The sequence below is a fragment of the Eleutherodactylus coqui genome, chromosome 1, assembly GCF_035609145.1.
Source record: "Eleutherodactylus coqui strain aEleCoq1 chromosome 1, aEleCoq1.hap1, whole genome shotgun sequence".
NCBI classification, from domain to species: Eukaryota; Metazoa; Chordata; class Amphibia; order Anura; family Eleutherodactylidae; genus Eleutherodactylus; species Eleutherodactylus coqui.
Genome location: NC_089837.1, coordinates 341,489,264 through 341,510,884, shown reverse-complemented (window position 1 = coordinate 341,510,884; position 21,621 = coordinate 341,489,264). Strand labels below are relative to the sequence as shown.

At 41.3% G+C, this 21,621-nt stretch overlaps 1 protein-coding gene across 1 annotated transcript in view; it reads left to right on the top strand.

Annotated features, from left to right (window-relative positions):
- The window catches only part of VPS53 (VPS53 subunit of GARP complex), a 179,271-nt gene that overhangs the window by 96,667 nt on the left and 60,983 nt on the right, over positions 1-21,621 (top strand). Inside the window, exons 14-15 of the mRNA XM_066575956.1 lie at positions 11,219-11,461; positions 20,457-20,604. Coding sequence (XP_066432053.1) covers positions 11,219-11,461; positions 20,457-20,604 — 391 coding nt within the window. The remainder of the gene's footprint in view (positions 1-11,218; positions 11,462-20,456; positions 20,605-21,621) is intronic.

Here is a 21,621-nt window from a genome sequence, read left to right as displayed (position 1 = left end):
ACTGTTCTATCTCTTCCTAGTACCCCGATCCCGCGAATTAGGGATGTGGTCACCCAATCGGGGGTTAAGCCCTTGAGGGACTTTTACAAGGACTCTAGGCCTCCACCGGGGGCTTGGCTGAGCTACTTCCAGGTGAGGGGGTTTGTCAAGTCCCTCACGCCTGGAGGCTGCTGCACTTTACCATTAACGCGCTTCGAAGTTTTGTGTATGTCGTTATTCCCTGTTGAGCATGGGTTCTCGTAATTTATAAATTGTTACTGACCCGCGAGATGGAGGAAAACCTCCCCGTTTACACGGGGCAATGGGAGCGGGAACTGGGGAGTGTTTGTACCGGATCAGATTGGAGGAGGGCATTCCTCTTGTGTCATAAGAGCACTAAATTTGGTAGACTACAAGAACAGAATTTTAAAATTTTATCACGCTGGTATAGGACAGATCTTCCCCGGGTGTTGGCGATGTCAGGACAACCCGGGGACAATGCTGCATATATGGTGGGAGTGTCCAGCAGTCAGAGCTCTGGAGCAGTGTGGAACTTCTTTATAACAATATGACCAGGTCGGCGGTGTCTATAAGGGCTAAAATGGCCCTCTAATTGATGTTACCTGGACCTATGGCCCAGATTAAATCAGCGTTATTACGATTGGTTATATTGGCAGTAATGATGTCTGTCCCTGGTCTGTGGCGCTGTGCCTCTCCCCCTACAAGGATTATATGGACAGAGAAATTCAATACCCTTCTGAGATACGAGACGGAGGGGTTGCTGGAGGAGGTGGAGCGGAACAGGTCTCACAAACTATGGAGGCCTGGGATTGTTATGAGAGCCTCAGCTTCCTTGAAATCCTGGCTGAAAACTGGTAGTAGACTGAACTCTTAGGCCTCATGTCCACGGGGAAAATCAGATCCGCTGCAGATTCTACATGTAGAATCTGCAGCGGGTCTCTCCTGCCCCGCGGACATGAGCGCTGAAAATGCAAATAAATGAGAATAAACTTACCTCCGATCCGCTCCGTTTCTTCTCTTCGCGGCGGCGTCATCTTCTCTCGTCGCGGCCGGATCTTCATTCTTCGGCTCGGCGGATGTGCACGATGACGTCGGTGACGTGCCCCGCGCATGCGCCGGGCCGAAGCAAAATGATCCGGCCGCGGCTGAGAGAAGATGGCGCCGCGGAGAAGAGAAGAACCGGAGCGGGTGAGTAAAATTTGATTTTTGTGTCCCGCGGATCCGGACGGCTTCCATAGGCTTCAATAGAAGCCCGCGGGAGCCGACCCTGCGGGAGACCCGCATGAAAATGGAGCATGGTCCAGATTTTTTCATGCTCCATTTTTTTTAAAATCACTTTTATTGACGATCCGCGGGTATTTATCTACCCGCGGGTGGTCAATGCATCCCTATGGGGTGCGGATCCGCGCGCGGGAGAAGAGTTAAAATCCGCTGCGGATTTTAATTCTTCTTTTTCCCGTGGACATGAGCCCTTAGGGGTCCTTAGCCTTAAGTGAGCAGGGTCTTTCCCCTCCCCCTTTCCCCTTTTTTCCCTGTCTTTCTTTCCCCTCTTTTCTATTTTTATTTTCCCGTTTTCTGTTTTTTTGTTGGTTTTTCTTTTTCTCTAGTTTTGATTTTGACATTAAGCATATATTATTTCAGTCATAATACTATTTTGCAGTGACATTATGTTGCTATGTTTTGACTGCAAATTATTGGCAGAGTAATTTTATGCATTGTTCTCGATGTCAATTTGAAAATCTTTAATAACAAAGGATTGAACATAAAATATTCCAGGTAGTGGAAGAGAGTTGCCAAGAGAGAGCATGGTGGCTCAACAAGAACAAGTCAATGTGGCTCAAAGATTGATGCATATGAGAAAACCAGGAACAATCTTTCTTGGGGGTGGAGAATGCACAATACATCTGCTGATTGTAAATCGTGGACTTGTTTGAAAGAACGCAACTGAGAATTGGCCATATGACCTTTATGAGACATGGAGTCAAGTGTTGGGTCTAGTGTAAAGTTAAAATTGCTCCCAACTAAAATTACCTCAACAAAATCCACTAATTTATGAATGTTTTTAGAGTTGGAATTTGATCAGTGCTAGGGAGGTACCAATGTCCAACTATGACAACTTTTCAACCCAATTTCAGTTTGAGAAAAACCATACCTGCCCTCTGTGTCGAACAAGTTTGCCCAAGACCTCATGGTAGACCTTTTGTATAGCAATAGATATTCCGCAGGATTTAAAGGTGGGATCGATACTACGAAGCCAGTTGAAATAATTTTGATCGCGCATAATGTTATGTGCCTGGCCTGGAAATGTGTCTTCTAAAAGAAAACGACATGAGCTTTTTGCTTATGCAACTGGTAGAGCACCTGACCGTGCTTTTGAGGTGCATTCATCTCAAGGATGTTGAAAAAATCAGGGCCATGAGTAAGGTTTTATAAGATGGGGGGGAAGAAGAATTAGTTTAAAAAAAATGGAAAAAAGAACTAGATAAAGAGACAGAGAAGTGTAGTCACCCATGAAACAAGTTTTAGAGAAAATTACAAAACAGTACACATTATAAACAAACTTAGTCAAAGATGGATATACGTTGAACCTGGCTATTCCGGGGACACAAATTCCCAATAGGGAGTTACTGTATTCTAAAATGAATCCAGGACAGCCAAGGTATAATCGTATGCCCATCCTGGAGCTGTCGCTACTATATGGGGCAGAAGTAGGATTACCGCCAGGTGTGAACAATAGGCAGTGACAACAGATATGCATTGAGACTCGAATACACAATCAAAATGAGCAAACCCCTGTCAAGAAATCAGAAAAAGTCTTCTAGAGTTGGCTATTGAGCATGCTAATGGCAGTAGCTATCAAAGAGGTAGTGTGAGCTAACCAGGAGTTGTGGCCAATGAATACACTGGTCGAACATCAATACAGCAAACCCCTGGATATGATCAGTCCTGCCCACGAAAAAAAGGCGACCACTAAAAAATATCCTGGTAGTCTGAGTAAAATTGAAAGGAAACCCAATAACCATGCAGTACAAATGGAAAGAACAGACAGAGGTGACCTACCACCCACAACAGCCAGCAGTTGAAGGAGAATGATAATGAGAACATTGAGGTGGAAAAGGTTGCAGCAGGGCAGCTGGTGGGCAGGCCAGCCAATCTGGGAAATGTAGTTCTTTAGGCTCTAGAAATGTAAATCCAAAATGCCAGCTCACCGCACAGATACAACAACCGTTGGGTGCACGGACAGGTGCAGGCATACCCGACAGCAATAGGAAACAAAAGCCTCCGTCACTTCCGTGTATACAAGGATAAAAGCAGTATTTTGTTTTCACATCCTGGATAAAAACATCTTCCAAAAAAAGTTTTGGGGATGAGTGCAAGAACCTTGAGATATCATTCTCTGTCACCAGCGGGGGCGAGTCTGTTCCATCCGGAATGCTTCTCCACACAGTATGAGGTATTGGCAGCATGTGTCAGGTGGAATGATAAATAGGGATGAGCGAGTATACTCGCTAAAGCACTACTCGCTCGAGCAATGTGCCTTAGCCAAGTATCTCCCCGCTCGTCCCAAAAGATTCGGGTGCCGCCGCGGGGCGGGGAGCTGCGGGGGAGAGCAGGGAGGAACGGAGGGGAGATCTCTCTCTCCCTCTCTCCCGCCCGCTCTGCCCTGCTCCCCGCCGTAACTCACCTGTCAGCTGCGGCGCTCCCCGAATCTTTATGGACGAGCAGGGAGATACTCGGCTAAGGCACATTACTCGAGCGAGTATACTCGCTCATCTCTAATGATAAACTGATTAGCGGTACCTGGGTTAGGAGGTCAGCATAGAAGCATGTTCACTGCGCCTTATTTCAGTCACATCCCCCTAGTTTTAATTTTTTCTAAAAATTCTGAGACTAAACATTAGTTATACCATTTAACTGTATTGTATCAATAGACTTCTGAACTATAAATATTCTGCTCTGTGTTCCTGAACATTATGTCTGCACACTCCTTAAATGGGCATTTTTTTCCTTATTTTTATACCTTTGTCTGCTAGTTTAAGTAGCTCGAGGATCTAATTGAATCTAATAGTGAACTCATTTTACAGTAAGCTCTTAGTGGAGCCAACACTACCTGGGGTCTATGGTACTTCCTGCCAGCCAATGTAATCCCAGCATTCAGTAATCCTGCCACACCCTGTCCTGACTTTACATTGAAATTCATTTTTATTTTCCTCTTTTTCACTCAATCAGAAATGTTTTCCATTAGTATTTCCCTTGCAGGCACCCTAAACTTGAAAGGAATTTGTAACCTTAGCTAAAGGTTTCAGAGAAAAGAAAACCTTCAGTTTAACTATTGCATGCCCTGAACTGGTCTTTAAAGATGTTCAGTGTACAGAAATGTAGACTAGATTCCATGTCACTTAAATAGATGTGTTAGAAGACATCACATTGAAGTAAATGTTTTTTTCTTCTGTTCTAAAATATTCCAGATGTCTTTCGGTATCATTATGTTGGAATGTCTAAATCAAATTCTTTTTGTTTTTTAAATTTAAGTAATTCAAAAATGTGTGTGATTATTAATCTTTGCAGAGCTGTTAAACTGAGGCTGAGCTTGAAATGCACTTCCTTTTTTTTCCGCACAGCCGGAATAATCATAGTTGCCTGCAGCTGCCACTAAAGGGGGCCTACTAAAAACAGATTTAGACAGCTCTCATTAAACTGAATAATAACTGTACTCAAGAAGTTCCCCATAGTGTTGGCTGCAGCCTGAATTTTAGCATTTAATATATGGCTGTGTGAAGGGTAGCAGGTGGTTAGGAGCCCAGTATTAAAATAAAATAATGACTATAACCCCTAAAAAGATGTTCAACTTGGTCAAAGAAGTTTGGATTTATTTATATTTAAAAACAAAGAAAAAAGCTTAGAATAAGTAAAGCAGCGCCCCAAGATAAGGATGGAGTGAAAAAACTGGAGGGAGAGAAAAAGGTCAATGTCTGCTCACCCTGACATACCGGGGACACCCTTGGGTTAGGGTGCTCCGGTATGTACGCGATCCAAGTAGGCAAAACAGATTAGGCACACGCTGGTCTTCAAGACATCCACTCTGGAGAGCGTCAGAAGGGTAGTCCGGGCATATAACTGTTATATGTCGGAAAAGAAAAGAGATGCAATAGAGGTATAACAACCTGAAATACCCAACACTTCAGTCAATAGCCTGTGTGGTAATTAGTAGTTTAGAAGCAAAAAAACTTACTTCACAGGGGTGTCCCAAATAAGTGCACCCCCTATCCCAGATAGCAGTGAATACCGTGGTATGGGGTCAGGAACTTTACAAAATAATAAAAGTTTTTGACAACTGAACGGACTGAGGAAGTTCCTGACCGCATACCACAGTATTTACTGCTATATGAGATAGGGAGTGCACTCATTTGGGGCACCCCTGTGAAGTAAGTTTTTTTTGCTTCTAGACTACGAATTACTTTACAGTCTATCAACTGGAGCGCTGGGTTTTTTAGGTTGTTATACTTCTATTGCGTCTCTAAAAACAAAGAAAAATATTAATTAAAAATTATTTTTAAGATTTACATGTGTAAGCTTCCAGATACTTTGTCATTTTTATTTTTTTTTTATCTTGCTTCACTACTTGCATACATATATAAATGCTGATGAAGTCCAACAAAAAGAATAATATCCTTAGGTTTTAATGGGATTTTTGTAAGAAGGATGATCCCGTACATCCATACTAAGCAACATCAGCTTTGCAGTAGGTCTCTTAGTTTAACTCCCCATGTTTTTTGTTTTTTTTTAATATTTATTATTCCAAGTATGCATTTTTTATTGGAAGCTATATAAAGCATTTTCCTGATTACAATACATTTTAATGCTTTTGTTTTAGTGCTGCCTCACCAATCTCAGTTGGCAATCTCTGCTTTTGGATCCCAAACTTTACAACATTGTATTAAAAAGCAGAGTTATTACACAAGGAAACTTAAAGGGGCTTATTTGTTACAGGAGGGGGGGTGGGGGGTAGATTGTGAAAAAATGTAGCCAGCAAAGGTAAGAAATCACTGGCCCAGCTGTGCATGGTATACTGGTTCTTTTTGTTATATACCATTTCCTATCTTTGGCCAAATTGTTTATGGTCTTGGTAAACCCCTATATGCCCGCTCCTCTTTTATTTCACTACATCGATATGGGTTCTGTAAAAGGACTTGCAAAGCCAGGATCACACAAAAATAATGCATATCAGTGGTCATGACAGACGCCTAACAGTGGCGTTTGTCAGCTATAGAGTATAATAATCATTAATTAATTGGATGCAATTATAGCCTATCGGTGATGGAATTACTGTTGAGTATCCATTTGATGCATCCGTCACCTATAGGCTACAATGGTGTTCATTTAATGCAGGGCTGCACAACAGTTTTTGGTGTGAGGGCTGTATTGTCATGTTTTACTGTAACGGGTCACAATAAAATTTAAGCTGCTTAACCCTTTCCAATCCAATTTTGGATTCAGGGTTTCATAAAAGGCTTTCTCTTTTTGCTGTCATAAAACGGTGCCATCTGCTGGCTAAAGCCAGTATGTGTGTGCCAGAGAGGCTCCGACAGCAGAGTGACTGGCGAAAGACGGTAAGAATACCTTGTCGGATGTCTTCTGACATTGGAGCTGTACAAGCTTTAATCAGAATGTAGGAAGACATCAGACGGTGGATTGGAAAGGGTTAAAGTATTAATGGTGCCGTCATAGTATTATATTAAGGGATTCTGCTTTTCTGCTCCGTTAAGGTTGCAGGAAAGGGGGATTCCCTGCGGTTGAAAGGTTCCGTCTCTCCATGGAACAGAACAGCATAGGGTGTACCCCATTGACTATAATGGCTTATGCCCGCTTTCCACCCAGCTGCCCGGTTTTGGGATGGAAGAAAAAGCGCTGCATGCACCTGTGTTTCTCTCTAGCAGGGTGGAGGCTGCAATCTGCTGTAATGTGGACCAGCCACAGATTGTCCACTGCTGATTTAATGATTGTCATCAAAAACTCATGACACCCGTTAAATAGATGCCCATGATGGATGCCATCCATTGACCACACAGTATGCAATACGTTTTTTTTTTTGTTTTTTTTTACTGGATGCCTCTCGATAGAACATTATAGTTGACTGAAATTCTATCAGCAAAAATATGATATGCTGATGTATACTTGCCAGGTAGACCCCCAAAGTCCGTGTTTTTGGCCTTTGTCAGGTGAATGAGGGTCTATGGATGTGTTTAATGTTTGGCAGGAGCTTTCCTGGTGCATACGTTAAACTGTGAATCCACCCTAATGATTGTAAGTGTACCTGAAGGACTGCATTTTTGTATGTAGTCTTTATTCCTCAGCATGTTGCTTTTTTTTCTCTTTACAGCCTTTATGACAGACGGCAACATTTTGTTCTTACTGCTGGGAACTTCTGATATGAAATGTGTCAAACTAAGTGTGTTTTTATTTAAATACAGATGGGGAGTCTGATTTCTTTCCACACTAGTTAAGTTGTTTTTTTTCTTTTTAGGTCTGTGGAAAATGAATGCATTAAGTTCATGTTTGCTCAGCAGTGTGGAAAATTACTGGCCCCATTATTTTAAGCCCTTATTTTTCATAGCAGGCGGGTGCACTGCTTTTCATTTAACTAGAAAATAAAAGCAAGACATTTCTATATTTTTACTCGCTGATCCATCATTGGCACAATAACAGTTGTAAACACAGGATAAAGCAATAAGAGCTTACCCGTACTTGGGGATTCTTCTCGTTTGTCGCTGTACAAAAACACATTAGACGTAAACACTCGGTGAGCTATGACATTGTCCTTGTGAGGTCATGTTAATGCAGCCATATGCAGGGGAGCACATGTGCCCTTCTCACAGCCTCTGCACATGCATGACATGCCACCGTCACCATTATTTATGTAAAGTGCAGCTTTTTAACAGCAGTGGACTAAGCTAGAAGTAGGGAAAACCTAACCAGATACCTTTTTCTACTTATTTTCTGTTTGACACTATAAACATGATTGGAGTCTGGAGAACCCCTTTAACTCCTACCAGTCACATTAATTTGAAAAAAAGCCTTTTTTTAATTGTAAGTTTTTAATTTGTTTTAATTCAATATTAAATGGCATGTAAATAAGGTGTCCTAAATGTCTTTACACCTTTTATTTTTTAGCCTTAAAAGTGTTTTTCTGTCTCAGACTTTTTTTATGGCATATTCTCAGGACACCCGTCTCTAGTTTAGGCCACTTTTGCCCCTAACCCAGCAGTTTGAGGTGGCTAGGAATGGCCAGAAACCGCTGAGCGGACTTTGCTACACTGTTTCTGTAACTACATTAGAAATCAGTGGGATATAGGCAAACCGCATAGCATAGGGAGCTACACTGTTTCCGAGTTACAAACACAGCATAGTTTGTTGTTTTTGGCCTCCCTCACACAGGCTTTTTTGTACAGCATTTAGCGCTGCGCTCAACGCAGTACAGCGCTCCCATTCGTTTCAATGGGGCTGCTCACACAATGTTTAACATGCAGCATTTCTAACGTATTGCATGTTCCATTCTTGGCCGTTTTCAGCTGTGTGTCTCCCTCCTTCATAATCCAGTGGTCTAAACTTTTCTTTCATTCTAACCTTAGGAGACCTTGCATGTTGCAGGACAAGTTATAGCTTTTATATGAACCCTTTTTGGGTACATATAATATAGCGAAACAATTGTGTTAATCTTTTTTGAGGGGGAGGATTGAACATAACGGCAACATTGCGTTTTTGGATTTATTTATACAGCGTTCACTATGCAGTATAAAGATGTTCACCTTATTTTTTGGGTCAGTAAGATTACAGCAATACCACATTTATTTAGTTTGTTTTACTAGTGTTGCACAATTATTTTTTCCCGCATAATACATTTCTTTGTTCTCATGTTACTGGAAACCAAAACCTCTATTATTTTTATTTTTCCCTTCATTTAGCTATATAAGAACCAATTTTAAGTAGGACGACTTGTAATTTTCATTGCTACAGTTTTAGGGTTCAAAGAAATTTTTTTGATTTACCTTTTTTATTTCTGTTTTGGGAAATATCAACGGAAAACAGCTATTTGGGCATATTTTTTGCAGTTTTTTTACTTTCTAGTATTTACAGTGAATGATAAACAACGCAGGATGTTATGCATACCACAATACCAAGTGTGTGTGTGTGTGTTTGGTTTTTTTTGTTTTTTTTTTAAATGTGTTTTTGGGTTTTTTTTTAAACTACTTGTTGATCCTGGGATTATTCCGATTGCCAGATTGGAGTCAGGAAGTAATATTTTTCCTTAAATGGGGAAAATTGGCTTCTACCTCATTGTTTTGTTTCCATCCTCTGGATCAACATTGGGGGGTAATTGGATGAACTGAATGGACATATGCCTTTTTTAGGGCTTACCTACTATGGTGTATTACTTGTCACAATCAGCATTGAGAGGTTAAGCAGTCAGGTAATGGAGACTATAAACAGCCTAATTGGGTACAGAGGATGGATTAGATCAACAAATGCTCATATTTCTATGCCCCCCCCCCCCCCCCATTATATGTGGCAACCAGAAAGCAGATATGTTCTCTGAATTTATAAGGGAATGAGGTTGATAACATGATCAAAATGTCTACCTTCAGCCTGCCATAACATTCCGTACTGCCTCTCACTCTCCTCCTTCACACCAGAAAAAATGAGATCTGCAATATGCATAGTTTCCACTTCAGCCTGCTCTAGCTTGACCAATAATCTAGACTTTAAAACAAGATGAAACTCGCAGCTCTAGCTGCATTCTGGCCAAAGCTAGAGTCTTTAAGGGAGCAGTTTCCTTTGCAGTCCACTGCTCGTTCTGTATTTGGTGTCGAATAAAATACTGAGTAGTGCTTGGAGTGAGCTATTAGTGGGTTAAACACTCAGTGTTGAGTGTGGGTTAAACACTCAGTGTTGAGTGTGGAATACTCTACTCACTGTCCAGCTCATAAATGGACAATGTTTTAAAAACCTTGCTTTTAAATAACGTAACTCAACACTGTAACCACTACCGTGTTTCTCTGAAATTAGGTCCTACTCTTATGAATCTTATCCTGATTTTGTTTGGTGGGTAAGGGGGGATTGAAATATAATCCCTACCCCGAAAATAAGCCCTAGCTACACTACATGAAAAAAAAGCAATACTTAGCAGGCACTGCTTGGTTCGCTCCCGCTGGGGTGCAGCGCTCCGGCAGGCTTCCGTGTTGTCCTCAATGCCAACAGAGCATCTCTTGCCGGTGACGGGACTTGAATACCTCCGCCTCTAGCAAGTGATTGATCTGATTGGCTGAGACGGTGCTCCTGAACCAATCAAAGCCAGCGCTTGATTAACCAATTATAGCCATTGATTGAATGTCAGGGTAGGAGGGGTAGGGGCAGATGCTGTGATGTGTGGGGAAAAATGAAAGAAGACTGCTGCTCTGACTGCTGGGGAGAAGGAGACTACTACTTAGAATGAGGGTGATGGGGGACTTATGTTTTGACCAATGTCTCAGAACAGTGTAATATATTTTGGACCTGCACGACAATCACTTAAGTCCTGTAATCAGATGTATAGGGTGGGCAGGTTCTGATTCTATAGTTTTTTTGTTCTGTTGCATGCACACATGGCCAGGCTGTACATTCATTTTTATGGAGAAATCCTAGTTATTGACTGTATTCACTTTATAAACCCTTTGCAGTAATCCTAGATGTATTCAGAAAACTAATTTATAAGGCGGGTTTTCTTATCTGAAATGCAAGACACAATGTCATGCTGTATTACCTTTCTTTTTTTTATTATGAGTGATATATGTAAAACAGATGTACACAGTAGTTTTACAGGAAAGCTCTTCTTGTCTTTGATTTGGAAGCCAGTAAAATGAATGTGATTTCCTTTGCCATTGGCACATTTTAGAAGCAATCAGACCTCAAGATTTTTTAGCCAGGTATTTGTGATACAAATGCGGTTTGGATTCAGATTCAGTGCATTTTTTGGAAAATACAAGAATGTATAAAATAGTGGAAATCTATGTCTGCTGCTGCTCTTTTTGAGACATATTATATAAAACGCACTGCCTTTCATAACTAAATACGCTAATTGCATTTTGGTAAGAGATTTTGAGAATTTGAAAATTGAGTAGTGTTGGCTAGTTGTGCTTCAATTCATGCCAGCTGTTTTACACTCTCTTCTCTGTGCCCATAGGAACCTAGGTGAATTAATTGATCGTTTTGTTGGAGATTTCAAGGCCCAGGGTCCCCCAAAATCGACTTCTGAGGATGCGGGAGCTGTTCTTCCAAGTTGTGCTGACCTGTTTGTCTACTACAAAAAGTGCATGGTGCAGTGTTCCCAGCTAAGCACCGGGGAGCCAATGATTGCACTCACCACTATATTCCAGAAGTACCTGCGAGAATACGCTTGGAAGATTCTGTCCGGTAACCTGCCCAAGTAAGTTCATTTGAGGTATATTTTGAATTTGTTAAAATTATTTAAATTGATTGTTCTTTTTTTTTTGTTAAACTCTTAAGTGAGTTATGGAGTAAATTTTGATCTTGATCTCATTTAGAGTAATATTGTGTACTTGCTGTAAACCTCAGTCTGTGTTGAATTACCAGAAAAAGCATTCATTCTAGTTTAGCAAGTCTAATAGTCTAAAAATGTTGTACATCTGCAGAATGCTTTCATCTGTAGTATGTGGATTTAGTTCCTTATTTCCAAAGGCGTTGTCTCATCAAGAAAGCCCCCTTTTTAAACCAAACGTCTGTTCGCTGCAGGGAAAATATATTACATGCTGGACATTCAGATGAATGGCTGATCATGTGATACATGATGACACTCCTTGTTGGCAGCTCTGGCTTATAATAGTGGCACCGCCCCTTCCCCTCGGGACATCCATGTGCCCTGAGAAAGATATGGAGACGCCTTTAAAAAGGCTGAAATCAAATTGCCGAGTCCAGATGGCATACACCCCCGGGTTCTAAGGAAATTTAGTAATGTGATAGACCAGGGGTCCCCAACTCGAGTCCTCAGGGACCACCAACAGGTCAGGTTTTCAGGATATCCTATGGTAAGAACACCTGTGGCAACGTCCAAGGCACCAAGAATAATTACATCACCTGTGTAACACTGAGGAAATCCTGAAAACCTGACCTGTTGACGGTCCCTGAAGACTGAAGTTGGGGAACACTGTGATAGACCATTCTTGTATTCAAGGACTCTAGAGTGACTGGGTTTGTTACACTAGATTAGAGCATAGCAAATGTGGTGCCAATATTCAAAAAGGCGTCAAAAATGAAACCCAGAAACTATAGGCTGGTAAGTGGTTTTGTTTTTTTTTTTGTTTGTTTTTTTAAAGGGGGTTTTCCAGACAGCGCTGACTCTCGGTACTGGAACACACCGGTGTCAGAGCAGAAGCTGTTGCTTCGACCCCTTTGTAGCGGCTGGTGCTGGTAATTGCAGGCGCAGCTCTTATCGATTTCAGTGAGAATTGCACCTGCAATTGCAAGTGTCAGCCACTACATGGGTGAGAGCAGTGTCTTCCGCTTCGTCCCCAGTGTATCCTGGCACTGACAGCTGGTGCTGCCTTGAAACAGCCATTTAACTTCAATTGTTAGTAAAATGTATGAGAGGTTTCTAAGAGATGCTATCCTAGAGTACCTCAATCAAAGTAGCCATATAAGCATGGTTTAAGGGGTCGCTCTTGGGAAACCAATCTGATCAGCTTCTATGCTGAGTAAGTATAAAACTGGACTAGGGAGAGTCAATGGATCTGAGATATCTCAATTTTTTTCAAACGTTTGATACTGTGCCGCATAAAACGTTGGTATATAAAATGAGAATGCTTGGTCTGGGCGAGAATGTGTGTAAGTGGGTTAGTAACTGGCTCAGTGAGAGAAAGCAGAGGGTGGTTATTAATAATGCATACTCTGATTGGGTCACCATTACTGGTGGGATTCCACAGATGTCACTTCTGGGCCCTATTTTTTTAAATATATTTATTAACGACCTTGTAGAAGGATTGTACAGTAAAATATCAATATTTACAGATTATACAAATCTATGTAAAGTCATTAACACAAGAGGACAGTATACAGTTGCATATGGATTTGGATAAGCTGGAGACCTGGGCAGGTAATTGGTAAATGAAGTTTAACACTGATAAATGTAAAGTGATACACATTGGCAGGGAAATATACATCACCATAACATACTGAATGGAAAAACAGTGAGTAAAGTGAACATGGAAAAGGGACTTTGGGGGTATTGGTTAACTGTAACCCTTAAGTGGAACAACCAGTGTCAGGCAGCTCCTGCCAAGGCAGATAGAATCATAGGGGTGCATGAAAAAAGGTCTAGAGTCGCATAACAAGAACATCAAGTCACTGGTCAGACCACACATGGAATATTGTGTACAGTTTTGAACACCAGTACTCAAGAAGGGACAGATCACTGATTGAGTAGGGGAGGGGGGGGGGCGTAGCTTCAAAGGCTAGGTGACTAAATTAATAATTGGAGTGGGTGGACTACAATACTCAAAGAAGTTGTAAAAACTGGGGGTTATTTGGTTAAAAAAAAAAGATGGCTGAGGGGCGACCTAATGAAGTAGTATAAATATATTGAGGGACCATACAGAGATCTATCTCATGGTCTATTTATCCCTAGGATTGGGACTGTAACAAGGAGGCATTCTCCACCTCTAGAGCAAAGAAGATTTCTACACTGACATAGAAGGGGGTTCTTTACTGTAAGAGTAGTTACATTGGAACTTTGTCAGTCACTACACTGCTTACCGTTCCAATATGGAATACAATGTAAACTACGCGCACTCATCCATAAAGCTCTCCACAGAGCTGCACAGCGCTATATTGTGTCCATCTCTGGCTACCATGTAACTTGTGCTCTCTGATCTGCTAATGAATTTAGATGACTCTATGGGCCTTATACACATGACTATTATTTAAAATTATCCAGATACCCATGCTCCTGTTGAAATTTGAATGATCCCCGTCCCCGGTAAATGCATGCAGTGACTGAATGAGAATTGTTCAGTTTCTGCATGCAGAAAACTTGATGATGAGCCATTCAGTGTAAACAGCAATCGTTCACTTCTGAACAACTGTCTGCTTACTGTTAATGGAGGTGGGTGGGGGAGAATGCTCCCCAGTCCCCCTGCCTCTATTCCGCCAGCGCTTTGAGTGATGAATTGTTTACTAGTTTAACACTATATGTTATGTCTTATTTTGTCTTTGTTCCATCTGATTGGTAAAGTGCTGCAGAATATATTGGCACTGTATATAGACTCATAGACTCAGTGCAGGATTTACTAAATCATCCCAGACAGATATTTGTCCAGCCTTTGTTTGAACAGTTCCATTGAAGGAGAACTCACCACCTCCCATGGTAACCTGTTCCACTCATTGATCACCCTCACTGTCAGAAAGTTTTTTTTCTAATATGTAATTTGTGTTCCCTCCCTTTCAGTTTCATCCCAGTGCTTCTAGTCTTTCGTTGTGCAAATGAGAATAGGGCCTGTTGTTCCTTGTTTCTCATAGCAACATGGTGGGTGGTCTGCAAATCATGTCCTAACTCTTCTCTGAACTTGTTCTAGTTTGTCTATGTCTTTTTTAAAGTGCGGTGCCCAGAACTGGACTTGGTATTCCAGATGAGGTCTGACTAAGGAGGAGTAGAGGGGATTAATTACCTCACATAATCTAGACTCTATGCTTCTCTTAATACATCCTAGAATTGTGTTTGCCTTTTTGGCTGCTGCATCACATTGTTGACTCATGTTCATTCTATGATCTATTAGTATACCCAAGTCTTTTTCAGATGTGCTTCTGCTTAGCCCAATTCCTCCCATTATGTATGTTTTTTCCCTTCATATAGATTATCATCATGCAACAATGCAAGCAAAATAAACCAAATGCATTATCATTGACACTGTATTCCACCAAAAGACAAAAGGATAGAGGACTGAAAGACTGTTTTGTAAAAAATTAAGTATTTCAATCGCACTTTGAATCCAATGGCATTCACATGTCAGCACACAATGTGAACATCAGGAACATAAACACCTGGTTCTGTATGAGCCAGAACCAGAATACTGAGAGGATAGGGAATTTGATAAAATCATTTATGGTCTCCATGAAGTGATTAGTTGTGTCTTCTCACTTTTTGCTTAAAAAGTTTCATGGGGTATAGTATCAATGTTAGAGTGCTTTAACTGACATCCACATCTACATCTTGCCCTGCAGGTTTATCAAAGATCATTCCTAGATATTTTGTTGCTCATTTTTATTTATGCATCCTAAACTGTAGCTGTCGGTTAATATTTAAAAAAAAAATTTTTTACATGCAAGTTTAACAATTTTTCTAACAAAAATATTCAGGCTGCTTTTAATAGAAAATCACTCTTGAACAGCTGCCCCCTCCTATTCAACTAAAGGTGAAGGCTGTTGTTAAGACATGTAATCGGCGCCCAGTTTGGGATCTTTCCAAGCCACTGTGTAGTTTCTATGCCCAGCTAATACAGCATTTTGCCTCAGTGAGGGAGAGGGAAATCCGCAAGTGTTTCAGTAAAATTCTTGATCTGTTTTTGGGGGAGGATGGGGACATACTAGCAGGGCAGTGAGTACAGATCGGCTTTTCACTGTATCTTTAGTCGTCCGCTTAAATGAACCTGATCTGCAGAATCAAGCACAGCCACATGTATAGATGTGCCATTATGTCTGGAAAATCACTAAAGGGGACATAGCACTCTATCATGTGCAGCAAACCCCTTCATTCTGCTGACTGTGGCGAACCTGGGAGTTGATTTCCTCATTGATCGCACATTGATGTCCCGTCCTAAGGATATATGTTTCTGGGAAAATCCTTTTCCCAAACAAATGTACGTTGACAAGCCAATGCTTCGCCTTTTTTGTCCAAATCTTTGGACACAAATCTTATTTTAATTGGAGGCGTAATACAGTATTTTAGTTTGGTGTTTTTTGCGAGCATATTAAAATGTGATATTACCGTTCTGTCAATGTAATGGAGCACTACAGGTATATTCTTGTGTCTTGAATCGGGGGTAGTACGAGCTTCTCAGAGAATCACAGGTCACACACACTGCATTTGTGTAAATTGCAAATGATTCTGTTTATTTGTTAACCAGCCAAAGAATTTATATTCCTTTTAAGACAAATACATTGAGATCGAGTAAAGGTCACCTGACTAGTTACGCCTCTATTATTATTAAACTTAGCACGTGCAATGACGTCTGTCTCTTTGTCATGCACTGTCTGAGATCGTTAATTGGTAATCTATAAGTATTCTTTAAGGTTTATGTAGGTATAGAAGATCAAATAAAGTAAAACAGATGATAAAGAATTCTATTTGTTATTACATTGCGAAGACAAAGTCCATATTTAGTCAGCTGTCTGGCTACATATTTGTGTGAGTGAAGGTCGATTGCAGCTTTTTCTTCTTTAGGACCTTTAATCTTATGAACAAAGTATCTAAATAGTGTGTAAAGCAAGTTGGAAAATGGAAGGAAAACAAGATGATTTCTCACAGTTCTGCTCAGTAATTTTAAATAAATGAAGGCTAAGTGCTGAACCGTTGGCTACAGCACACTGCAAACATCTAATATAATGAAAAGTGCATAACTGTTATATTTACTACCCCCATAAAAACGTGATGTTTTTGGCATACATTTTGATCGAAGTGTGAGTACATCTAATGCAACTAGTTGACCTCTTGTAGATTGAACCCTACACTGACAGACTCACCTCTCTTTAGGTCCAAGCCTCCAAATGCAATCTGGTAAAGTAGGATTATAACTCGTTTGTAAGAATTTCTGGCTAAATTAGGTTTTTTGTTGCATTTACATATTTGGAGTGGTGGTTGCCTCTACAACTGTCATGCACTCTATCCACTCATCTTTTTAGAGTATATAGCTGGATCTCACTTAACTGTGGATATATTTGAAGGCTTACTGTGTATCCCCGAAAATAAGACCTAGCATGATTATTTTTTTTTTCCGAGGGAGCTTGAAATATAAGCCCTACCCCAAAATAAGCCTTAGTTACACTACACTTATAAAAAAGAAAAAAAAGAATACATTACTTTGCAGGCTCGGTCCCGGTCCCACATGCTGCTCTCCAGAAGTCTGCGCGGTTCCCACAGTCCTAGCCGCTCGTACAGCATCACTCTCTGGTTACAGGATTCATATCCCGCCTCTAGGAAGCCATGACTTTGGTTCTTCAACCGTTGCTCAGCCAGTCAAGGCAGCGCTCGATGAACCAATGTGATGACTGTGATTGGTTCATCGAGCGCTACACTGATTGGCTTAGCAGCGGTTGAAGAACTAATCAGTGCAGCGCTCGAAGAACCAATTGCAGTCATCACATTGGTTCATTGAGCACTGCATTGATTGGCTGAACAGTGGTCTAAGAACCAATTAGTATGGTATTGTTGCAGCCATGTACTTTACATCAGTTTACACTGCACTTTACTTTTTTAAACACTGCATGTGATTGAGATTTCCTTCAACCCCATTCACCTATCTGGTACTGTAACACACTGTGGATTTTCAATATGCTGTCCGCAATGTATATGCTATCTGACCTTAAGGTATACATGACAGACTAATTTCATAGAATTCTTGAGTTCTCTTTAACCCTTTCCAATCCACTGTCTGATGTCTAAAGACATTATGATTAAAGGCGGTACAGCTCCGATGATGGAAGACATCCGTCAGTGTTCTCTTACTGTATATTGCCAGCCTCTCTGCTGTCAAAGCCTATCCAACGTGTCACCTCATGCAGTACTGGCTTTAGCCAGCAGATAGCGCCATTGTATAACGGCAGAAAAAGAGTAAGCCCCCTAGGAAAACCAGGATACAAATTGGATTGGAAAGGGTTAAACCTCTTCAATAATGGCAGTTTACAATTCTATGAACCCATGCTTATGAAATGCTACAGTTGGGAGGGACCTCCAGGGTCATCAGGTCCAACCCCCTGCTCAGTGCAGGATTATTAAATCACCCCAGACAGATGTCTGTCCAGCCGCTGTTTGAAGACTTCGATTGTAGAAGAACTCGGAGCTGTTTCTTTCTAGGTGTTAAAGCTTGCAGACACAAAGCAGTAGTTTAGCAGCGGTGTGTTAGTCTCTTTACTAGCAGAGTCTGCGTTGTGTGTCACCTTATTAATGTCTCAATGCTCGGCTGGCTTGTAAATTCCCCACATGTGTGCAGCATAGTAAGGAAGTCCTGTTGGTTCTGTTTCCTACCAATGAATTGCTGTTCTCATGCACACATATGTCTGTTGCTAAATGTAGTAGTCATGCAGTCCAATAAGTTTTTATTCTGCTCCGGTGAGAGGAGGGGATGTGGGGATTATTGGGCACATTGGCAAGGTGTGTGTTTTCTTTCTTCACTTGCAACAAGACACCAGCAGATTCCTTTCCACTGAGAAACTTCTAAAAACTGATTTTTTTTCTTTTTCGACTGAAGAAGGCATACTCAGACTATGCTCTCCTTACGGCCCGTTTACATGTAACGATTGTCAGTCAAAATGGGCTCAAACGAACAAGTGTTCGAATATCATGTCTAAATGCAAGCTAACGACTGAATCATGCACTTCTAATCAGTCGTTCACTTTCAGCAGAACTAAAAATCATTGTTGGCTCGTTCATTTATCGTTCCGTTTAAACACTCCTAAAATGTGAAGCTTTGAACGAGAGTGAACAATTCTCAATGATGATCTGCCTGTCTAAATGGGCTGAATGAGCTATTGCAGTGACATCACTCGCTCATTTTAACGAGAAGCGGTTTGTTTAACCCTTTCCCGCTCCAGGACGTACATTTACATCCTGGAGCGTCGGGGTATGTATGCAGAGAGGTCGCGGGGCGACCTCTCTGCATACAGCGCGGGCGTCAGCTGTTTACTACAGCTGACACCCGTGGGCAATAGCTGCGATCGGCCGATCGCGGCTATTAACCCTTTAAATGTCACTGTCAATTCTGACAGCATTTAAATCCGCTGGCCCCCCACGCAATGAGATCGGGGGAGCCGTGCAGGTGTCATGGCAGCTGGGAGCCTTTTGAAAGGCCCCAGGGCTGCCTTAGCAGACTGCCTATCAAGCCATCCTCCTGGGGTGGCTTGATAAACTGCCTGTCAAATTGCAGTATGACGTAATGCTATAGCATTACATCATACTGTAGGAGCGATCAAAGCATCACTGGTTGTAGTCCCCCATTATACCTACATTATCATTGTCATGTAATGCAAAATGACTGTGCCACTCTACATATGAAATAAGCTATGGCGTAAAGAGAAACTATTTGTCTAGAATTTTAATTAGTGTTGACACATTTATACTTGTGTGTCTCCCTTTGTATTTAGACATTCAGACGGCAAAGCAACATCACTTGCCATACATTTATTCATATTGAGAATATATGATGTAACATCTGTGACTCACTGTTGATTTCTTTCTAGATTTGATATAAAGCTATAAAAATATATATTGCTACTAAAAATATAAACTATAAAACGGTTATAAAACTCTCTGCTCAATCTCTGCCTACTCGTAGATTTTAGAGGTGAAGGGGGGCAGCCTTGTTAACATATTGACCTGTGATCTTGTGAACCTCCTTGCTTTTTTCTGTCAGCCCTATCCTCCAAAATCCTCAATTATGCTCTGACAACATATGTACTCAGTGTAAACATAGGGGTGTTAATAGGTGTTCTTCTAATTGTCTTACCACCTCCCTTTTCCTGTGGTATAATGGGACACATAGACATGTCACTTCTTAACATGGGTCTGCGTCGGAAACTCTGCACACAGATTTTGCCCATTTTATAGGGCTAAATCCGCTTGTGCATCAGAAATTCACAGCTTACAAATGGATTTCTGCTGTGGTGTTAAGAGGTCGGATTCCACTGTATGAATGTATCCTTAGAGTCCTGACTCTTTTTTTTTTTTTTTTGACACATCTCGGTGACCATTTAGGAGATCCCCTTCAAAGAGGCTCGACACCAATAAGCCATAGACTTAAATAGAGTAAGCATATGTAGCACTTAGACTTTGTAATAGCAACTTGAAGCTTTGCCACTGAGTAGCGACTATGGATGTAGATACATTTGTGTTTGGAGTTCTATACATGCAGCCATGTATATGCATTGCAATCTAAGTAGCTTTATACTTAGACCGTGAGTGCTGACACTGTTATGTATCCCTTGAGTTCACAAAGTGGTTGCTCTAAGTGCTCTCACACTATTTAATCTTGTTTTATTTACTGTAGAACTCCCTAAAGCTGAATGAAACTGTTCCAATTCTGTTAGCTTCATTGTGGATCTTCGTATTATTAGAACTAGTTCAGATATTTTTTTTTCTGCTCCTCCTAAATCTATTGCTGAAAGTTGAGTATGTTAAATCACTGTTTCTGTCTCACTAGAACCAGCAGCAGCAGTACTGGACTCACTATTACCAGTCTTCTCAAGGAAAAAGAAGGCTCTGAAGTAGCAAAGTTCACCACCGAAGAACTATGCTTGATCTGCAGTATCCTGAGTACAGCGGAGTATTGTCTGGCTACTACCCAACAGGTGCTCCTATTGAAAACTCTGTTTAGTTTGATGATTGGATACTTTAATTTTAAATTTTAAAATCTCTGAACAATTAAAGGGGTTGTCCCGCGGCGAAATCAAAAAAAAATTTTTCAACATACCCCCACATTGTGCCCCGTTAAAAATAATCCCTTTGTTATTTTTTTTATTTTTTTAAATCTCTTACCTGCATCCCCGTTCGGGCAGTTTTCTTCTTTTCTTCTTTTAAAGATGGCCGCCGGTCCTTTCCCAAGGATGCACCGCGGTTTTCTCCCATGGTGCACCGTGGGTCTTCTCCCATGGTGCACCGTGGATGTCTTGCGTTCCACTGCCGATTACAGCCACCTAATTGGCTGATCGGCACCACGTGACGGGGCGGAGCCACGATGACGACGCGCAGACCAGCTCTCCGGCGCGAGCATGCCGGAGCAGCCCCAGTCAACACAGCAGAAGACCGGACAGCGCAAGCGCGTCTAAAGAAGCCAGAAGATGCAGAAATTAGTCGGAGCCATGGAGACGGGGATGCCAGCAACGGAGTGGGTAAGTGTATAACTTCTGTATGGCTCATATTTAATGCACGATGTATATTACAAAGTGCATTAATATGGCCATACAGAAGTGTATAACCCCACTTGATTTCACGGGACAACGCCTTTAAGGCTGTGTTCAAATCTGCCTCAGAGGCTTCTTTACACATTTGGGAAAAAATGGGAATGGCGTCCATTGGGGCTCGTTGGTATCTCTCTTGCAACTCACCTGGCACTATATTGTGTTTTCCGTATTTAATTTCAACCACAACACTGATATGAACAGATGAGATGAACTCCAGTGATAACTTAAAGGGGTTGTCCCGCGGCAGCAAGTGGGTCTATACACTTCTGTATGGCCATAATAATGCACTTTGTAATGTACATTGTGCATTAATTATGAGCCATACAGAAGTTATCAGAAGTTATTCACTTACCTGTTCCGTTGCTAGCGTCCTCGTCTCCATGGTGCCGTCTAATTTTCAGCGTC